This window comes from Lupinus angustifolius, chromosome LG03 (genome assembly GCF_001865875.1).
Source record: "Lupinus angustifolius cultivar Tanjil chromosome LG03, LupAngTanjil_v1.0, whole genome shotgun sequence".
NCBI lineage: Eukaryota > Viridiplantae > Streptophyta > Magnoliopsida > Fabales > Fabaceae > Lupinus > Lupinus angustifolius.
Window position 1 is genome coordinate 15,260,780 of NC_032011.1, and position 8,606 is coordinate 15,269,385.

General features: G+C 34.4%; 1 protein-coding gene across 1 annotated transcript; it reads left to right on the top strand.

Moving 5' to 3' along the window:
- On the top strand, positions 226-8,292 carry LOC109343502 (putative clathrin assembly protein At2g01600). Its single transcript, XM_019581827.1, has 15 exons — positions 226-556; positions 705-774; positions 895-992; positions 3,635-3,773; positions 3,952-4,079; positions 5,117-5,209; positions 5,317-5,367; positions 6,133-6,198; positions 6,296-6,361; positions 6,446-6,526; positions 6,634-6,717; positions 6,804-6,959; positions 7,038-7,119; positions 7,220-7,341; positions 7,712-8,292. Exons 1-15 carry the CDS (start codon positions 467-469, stop codon positions 8,069-8,071), a joined length of 1,686 nt encoding a protein of 561 aa, XP_019437372.1. The 5' UTR covers positions 226-466; the 3' UTR covers positions 8,072-8,292.

Genomic DNA, 8,606 nt, shown 5'->3' on the forward strand with positions numbered 1-8,606 from the left:
TACATAATCGATATACATTTATCTTTCAATATATTACTTTATTGAATAATAATTAAAACATAAATAATGCATAGACTAATATTTTAAAAACTCTTAAACTAACCATTCACAAACTATTTTCTCTTATTTAATTACTCAATTATCACCTAACACTTCCCCCCAAATTACACGAGTAATTAATTAGATAAAAATCACATGTTATTATAAAAATAAAATATCACGAAAAAACTATAAAGAAACTGAAAAAAAAAAACCCGATGATGACGCATAGCGAAAGAGGTGCAACCAAAAACCAATGCTGTCGGAATCTCGTTTGATTCCTTCACTCTTCTTTCTTTCCTTCAGTCACACCGTTTTCTAATCAAACAAACTTCTTCACTTTTCTCTCTCTTCCTTTATATTCAATCAATACCAATTTCACATCCAATTCTTTTCAGAAAGAGAGAAAAACTTCGTAAGAGATCAAATGGGTACCATTAAATCATGGAGAAAAGCCTATGGTGCCATCAAAGACACCACCAAAGTTGGTCTTGCACATGTCAATAGCGATTACGCGGTAATTTCGTTAATGGGAAGTTTCAATTTTTATGTTCTCCATTTTTCTATATATATGTTGTTCTTTCGATTTCAAGAAAAAATTACATTTTTTTATATTTTATTGGATTTTTCTCATGTGGGGTGGTTTGATTCTATGTTATTGTTAGGATTTGGACGTTGCAATAGTGAAGGCTACGAATCATGTTGAGTGTCCTCCCAAAGAGAGACACCTAAGAAGTGAGTGATTTATAATTAGTGATGATTTCTGATTTGTGTAAAGGGAAAAATTGAGATTATGGGGTTTTGTGTATTTGATGAAAGACTGACAAAGTTGCAACCTTTTTTGGTTATCTGTAGAGGTTCTGTTTGCCACATCTGCTGTTCGACCTAGGGCTGATGTTGCTTACTGTCTTCATGCCCTTTCACGCCGAATGACCAAGACGCGAAATTGGACGGTATTTCACTTTATCTCCTTTATTACCACTTGATAATATGACTAGAACATAAATTATTATCTTGCCTTGAGTGTTTAATTACTTGTTCATTTTTTTTACATGGATTTGATTCTTTTTGTACTTTGTGGACTGATTTTGTGTTTGTGGCATTACTGAATTGTTTATTGTTCATGCCCCTTATATTTCATTACATGAAAATAGTTTCTCAGTATCAAGTTTATCGACATTTCAATTAGGAATGTGGATGTCAAGTTAATAATTGAATGCAACTCCAATGGTTTTTTTCCTTTATCCTTTTGGACTTACAAGTAAATAGTTACAGTTTCATTACCTGTTTGAGCATTCCATACCCGATAGCTTATACTATTAACACTTTGAAGGGCCACACTAAAGTAGATAGCAATGCGGGTTGGTTAAATGTTAATCACTTTTCAGAATGTGAATCTGTGCTGTAAAGCAAAGTTGAATATGATTTGGTGCAGAGAGCTCAGTGACGGTTGTTGAGATATCATTTCAGCAACTTAATTTAAACCGTTAAACTTGCACTATACATTTGACACTGAATACTTGTTTTCAATTTCAAAGACTTTAAAACGAATATGTAGAAAGTGCTCTAAATACAGAGGAGATATTCACATCTTGCCAAAATTTTAAAATGTTATTTTACAATGATAAAGGGATTTGCTCAAGGGGAATCAATTTTTTTCTTAATAATAAAAGAGAAATTATTAGATGAGAAGAGAGAAGAGGATAAGATCTTTTCACCAAAAATAAAAAGAAAACCCTCCTATAAATGCCATGTGCTAGCACCAAAGGATACTGAAAGAGTCACCCTATCTCAGCTCAAATCTAGAGATGAAAAAGATTTATTTAAAACTGAGCACTGCCGTAGAACTTTGGCATCATGACGTATGCCGAAATATCTAAACTTAGTGAGGGTAAAGTATGCAAGTCCATAGCACAGATCCTTGACTCATCAAAGACCCCAAAGAATCAATCCCATATAACTCTTGCACTGAGCAATGTACAAAGAGATGATGAGTCTTGCTTTAGTAATTTGGCCAACACATTATGCACATATTAGGAGACAATGTAGTCAGTTGTTTGTGCTTTTGGAGGATGCCAATGTTGTTAATCTCATTAAGAACAGTGATCCAAACTAAAGATTTAACCCTTGAGGGAGCTTTGGATTTCCTAACAGGTTTGCGCTTAAGGGGAATGCTTTCAAAGATAGGTCGTAGTAAATTTTGCTTTAAGTTACCTGAAGGTAAGTCGAAAAAGTGTAATTATTTGATAAGGATTATTGGTATGCGGCCTAGATGACACTAAATTTTGAAAGGAAGTTTCTATAAAGGGTGCAAATAAGTTTTGATGAAGGATTTGATAGGTGATCCAGTGCCATTTCTCTTGTTACTACTAAAATCAGCATTTTCCTTGCATTTGTTAAATTTCTGCACTGGTTCAGATAGACACCTCTTATTAGTTTATCGTATGCAAAAAGAAATTGTAATTACATATATGTAATGAGGCTTTGATCTTTTATTTTCCTCGACCAAGCAGTGATCTTATTTTGTAGCCTTACTTCAATCTCTCCTGCACGTTCACAGAGTGGAGATTCCATAGAATGGGAACTTATTGAGAATGGAATAAAATCATCATTCTCAGTTCACAGTTTGGTAGTTTAGCTGTGGAGAGTGTTTGATTAATGGCATCGATGTCATGAAATCAAAGGTATTCTAAATGACATAAGTACCCCTCATTAGAAAAACTGAGAAGTTTATTCAACTTATGTCATGTATATCTTACTCTGTAATATGAGCGAGTTTACTATTTTTAGGAGCAATGTTCAACGTTAATTATTTTTACCACTGGACTAAGAAGAGTGTTTCTTAATAAGAAACAAAGCAATCCTTCTTCTTTTGTTTGTCAGAAAAATATTGAAGTGTATATTTCATGTTAGATATGTGATAGAAAACACCAACCTCTCATGCTCAAATTTTGCCCTATTTGTTTTTTATTTTATTTTATTTACCTTTTAGAGGGTAAGCCTCGACTTAACGGTAAGGTTGTTTGCCTTGTGACATAGAGGTCATGGGTTCAAATCCTGAAAACTACCTTTTCGCTTGCGAAGGTAAGACTACGTACTTACACCTTCCCTAGACCCCATTAGGTGGGAGCCTCGTGTACTAGGCCACCCATTTTTATTTTATTTACCTTTCATTGATCCCCCTCTTCATGACACATTAAAAAGGCCAACTGATGTGGTTAATAAGTTTAATAAGGGTAGCACTTGTTATTTCATATAAATTAACGATGTTATGTGGAAAAGGAAATAAGTAAATCACATTCTATGAAGCATGGAATCATCATTTCATTTTTTTGTTGCTAAGATGGGATTAAGAATTTATCATTATGGAATAAGATTAGAATGGATTCATTATTCCTATATACCAAAACATGATGATAGTTATTACTTAAGTTGTTTTTTGGTAATATAGATATTAGTATACATATGGAATTTACACCTGGCCATATTCAGTACCATATTTATGACTATTACTTACATCTTTAATTTAGCATTTGTTGCTAGCATAAGTTCATTGGTATGCTTAAGATTTCACTTTCCTTCATCTTATTTACAGGTGGCATTGAAAACATTGATAGTCATCCATAGGTTGTTGAGGGAGGGTGATCCTACTTTTAGAGAAGAACTTCTGAATTTCTCACGGAAAGGACACATACTCCAACTTTCCAATTTCAAGGATGATTCTAGCCCAATTGGTTATTTTTTGACCTTATCCTCTTTATTGTCACATGTTTATTATATGTATGCACATGTGTGCAAATATATATATATACACACATTATATAGCTTGACTGTCAATTAGGCTCAACTTAGAGGTTTTTAACACTTGTAAGTCTAATAATTTGTTTGCCTTATCATTTCATTTGCTTGCAGCGTGGGATTGCTCTGCCTGGGTACGCACTTATGCATTATTTTTGGAAGAAAGGCTTGAATGTTTCCGTATTCTGAAGTATGATATTGAAGCCGAGCGTTTAAACAAGCCTGCCCAAGGGCAGGAGAAGGTAATACCATTAAACAATGATTATACTCTTTTGTGGTCAAATGAGGGTAATTCCATTGAACAATGTCATAGATGGCATGTATGATGTATGACATTGTATGATGAGAACTCTGGTGTTTGATTAAAAATAATATGATGCCTAATAGTATTCTCTCCAACAATATGGGTTAGAGTTGCATTTTTAGCTTCTCTTTGGTGTTCTGCTCACGGAATGCTCATAAGAATTATGTCAGACATTCGAACAGATTTCGCTGCAACGATTGCATACGTGCATTGTCAGTCTTTCCCATGTTGTCCCTTTTTCTAATGATATCTTCTTTTATCCAAAAAAGTTAGACCTAGCATGATTTTGTCCTTTAAGTATTCCGAAGATGTTTTCAGGTTAAAATAAATGGTAGGTCTCTATACTATTTGGGGATTTTCAACCAAGTCCCTGTATTTTAAAACTTTGTATAATATCTTCTTTATTCCAAAAAGTTAGGCCTGACATTATTTGGTTCTTTAACTATTCCAAAGTTTTTAGGTTAAAATAAATGGTAGGTCGTATACAATTTGTGGATTTTCAACTAAGTCCTTGTAATTTATTATAGTTTGAATTTGTTTTATTTGTAATTTGATTTTGTATTTAAACATTCTTACTGTTAGAGTACTCTAATGGTAGACAATTTCTAAGAGTACCTAATTAAAGACTTTTTAAACTGTATTGACCCTATTAGAATTTATGCTAGTGCAATTTTTTTAATTTGGCTGCTTCTACCATTATGGTGATCTAGTGTTATAGGGACCTAATTAAAAATCCCAAATGAATTTATTTAACCTTTTTTTCACTTGAAACTTCACAAGTTACTGTTAGACTATCACAAAACTCTAATGCTTGTAGTAGGAGGAGATGGATTGATTAGGGAATAGGGAGGAAGAAATTCTATTTTACTTTTATTTGCATTATTGGAATTGTCTATTTCTTATTTAAATTCATCTGTATTACTTGTTCTTGGAAACTTGTTATGGTTTTTTGAAAGTCTGTTTATTTGCTATCAGGGGTACAGCAAGACCAGGGATCTGGATAGTGAGAAGCTAATGGAGCAGTTGCCTGCTTTGCAGCAGCTGCTCTATCGACTTGTTGGTTGTCGGGTAATGTCATGAAACATGTGGATTTTCAATATCTCATTTATTGTTTTTTACCAGTTTACTGCACATATAAATTTGGTAATAATTTTATCTTATTATTACGTTTACAGCCAGAAGGAGCAGCTGTTAGCAATAATGTGTTGCAATATGCTCTGGCATTGGTATGTCGTAATTTCTGTTTATCTAAATACCCTATTTAGGGCAATTCTATCAACACCCAAAAACCCACTGCTCACAATCAGACGGACACGGATGGTCTATCCGTCTGATTATTTAGACTGACGGATGATCTAGCCATGTAGGTGTGAGCAGTGACTTTTGCTTAGATGTGATTGTAATTGCTAATCTTAATCTCTAATAATATAGTGGTTGTCACTCAATGCTCCTGGAGATGTAGACACAATTGGCTGAACCTTGTTAGCAAATCTTTTGTTCTTCTCTTTATTCCGTACCATTTATTTGATTGCTTGTTACCAACACTACACGACGATTGCTTCCGGTGAACCAACAGACACATTGTATAACAAAGAGACAATACTTATCGTGACAATTTGTTTTCATGATTAAATAATTTCTTGTTGATAGTTGTGAATTTGGGAGCGACATTAACATGATTGATCATCCTTTTGGCTAATATGTATTATAACCTTGGTATCTTTTTCTTGCATTTGTAGTTAGTATTGGCATTATATGTGTATAAAATTTAATATTTATACATGCATTTCGATTGCTTATGGTGGGCTAAACTAGTCGGTTAAAAGTCTTCAAAATGGTTTTGTTTTGATTCCTGCCCATTGACTTTCATTGGGAGGTCGTCTACGAACATCATTGCAAGTTCCTTGCTGAGGCTTGTGGCATGCATTGACCTTGGAATGCCAAAATAAATTTCGCTTTTGTTATTGATCTGGTTCTTTTGCCCATTTTAGGTACTGAAAGAGAGCTTTAAGATTTATTGTGCTATTAATGACGGCATTATCAATCTCGTTGATAAGGTAAGTTGGCATAGATCGTTATCTATGTGATGATTGTCAAATTTAAATTAAATGCTTATCAAATATGGGAAATGGTCATCTCTTGTTTTCGTTGTAGTTTTTTGAGATGCCCAGACATGAAGCTATCAAAGCTCTTGATGCTTACAAACGTGCGGGTCAGCAGGTATTTACTTTTTGTGCTGTTTACCACGAGGCCTTTTCAATTTAATGTTTTTATATTTATATTGAAAAGCCTAAGTTGTTGCAGGCAGAAAGTCTTTCTGATTTCTATGAAGTTTGCAAAGGATTGCAAATTGCTAGGAATTTTCAGTTTCCGGTCTTAAGAGAGGTAGTTGGTTGTGATTGTGTCAATTTTTCTTTGATTCAACAAGTTCTTCCTGTTTCATTTTTAATACGGATTCCTAGTGTTTTAATTTTGATTGTTGATATTTTTAGCCTCCACAATCTTTTCTTACAACCATGGAAGAGTACATTAGGGAGGCACCGCGTGTCGTTACAGTTCCAAGCGAGCCATTATTGGTTAGTACGTCATTTATTCTGCTTATAAAGAGCATAACTACTGTAAACACCACTAAACATTGTTGTTTTTGACCTTTGTCATTCAGTTGACTTACAGACCAGAAGAAGCCCTTGAAATTAAAGACACTAAATTATCTGAAGAAGAACAAGAGCCATCATTTCATGTCGATAACATTGTCGTGTCGAATTCTGAGCCTGCACCTCCACCACCACCTCAAAATTTTGAAATTGGAGACTTACTGGTAACTCTTTTGGATTCCAAGTTATCTCAGTTGCTGCTTTTTTTGGAACTTTCCTTATTCCTTCCACCCTCGATGCAGGGATTGAATGACACTGCCCCTAATGAATCATCCATAGAGGAAAGAAATGCTTTTGCCCTTGCCATAGTGCCCACTGAAACTGGTGAGTTTTGTTTTTTGGTTTTCGTAATGTAACTCTGTTGCTTAGGAATCTATAGAGGATTGAGTTGCTCATTTATGAAGTGTGACTTTTGTGCATGTAGGTGCTACTTCAGCTTTTAACCCAATTGCTGCACAAACAAAAGATTTTGATCCAACTGGATGGGAACTTGCACTGGTCACTGCTCCAAGTACTGATATTTCTTCAGTCAATGAGAGACAATTGGTAGGACCTTCCATGTGACTTTTCTAGATTGTTCATATCAATATAAACTCATATCATTGTTTAATCAAAATTCACTGTAGAATTAAAAGCTGGCAGATCACTAGGAAAATTTTGACAACTAAGCTTTAGTCTCACTAGGTGGGGTCGGCTAGATGGATCAAACTACTAGAGAATTTTACGTTGATTGAAAATTTATTTGTATAATATTTTAACTATTTAGTTTTATACCAGTGATCATACGATTATCAGAAAAAATCTAGCATGCATGATAAACATCATTGGTTCAAAGATTACATTGTTTAGGAAATTATTTGGTGTTATCATATGTAGTTTACTCTGTTCATCAAATTTTTTTGTCGATGACTGTCAGGCTGGTGGGTTGGACACTCTCACTCTCAACAGCTTGTACGATGAAGCAGCATACAGGTCTGCGCAGCAACCCATCTATGGAGCACCGGCGGCTCCAAATCCATTTGAAGTGCAAGATCCATTTGTTTTATCAACCAGCGTCCTTCCGACACCGAATGTCCAAATTTCATCAATGGGGCAACAGCAAGTAAATCCATTTGGTCCTGTACAACCTTTTCAGCAGCCACAGCAGCAGCAACAGCATATGTTGATGAACCCGGCGAATCCCTTTGTCAATGCAACAGGATATGAACCATTTCCTGCAAACCATGTTTCTCAGCCACAGAATAACAATCCATTTGGAACCCCAGGCTTGTTATAAGAATGCATTTTTTTGGAGATGTACTATATATTTGATCAACAACCAAAGCTGGTTTTTGTGCATTTAGAAATGGGTATTATTGTAACATGCGCCACTTATTTGATGCTAGATAGTGGTGGTTTCTGGAATGGAGTATTTGACTTGTAAAATGGGATAAACATTACAGAATGTAATAATCATTTTATAATGTACTGAATGGTATGGTGGAATTGTTTTCTTGGGATACTTAACTCTTAAATAGCTGGAAAGGACCAGGTGATCCTGCTAGTCTGATCATTTACCGGATTTAAAAATGACTCTACTTTGCGGTCTTAACCGAAGGAGTGATTGGACCGCTTTGAGCTGGCCAAATTTTGGTCCGATTGTGTTAAACCCGATTAAATCGAAATAACTCGGGAAGTAACTAGACAATTCACTTAAAATTTAAAAACGGAACATTAGTCTTATGTTTTTTTTCACTTTGGTAAAAAAAAAGATGAAGAGATGTTAATTTAATATAATTATTAATTATATAAAATTTATATTTATATATGAT

Coding starts and splice junctions, on each gene's coding strand:
- LOC109343502 (XM_019581827.1), top strand. CDS start 467: ATGGGTACCATTAAATCATGGAGAAAAGCCTATGGTGCCATCAAAGAC. Junction 3,774..3,951: donor GGATGATTCTAGCCCAATTG/GTTATTTTTTGA, acceptor ATTTGCTTGCAG/CGTGGGATTGCTCTGCCTGG. Junction 6,718..6,803: donor TTCCAAGCGAGCCATTATTG/GTTAGTACGTCA, acceptor TTTGTCATTCAG/TTGACTTACAGACCAGAAGA.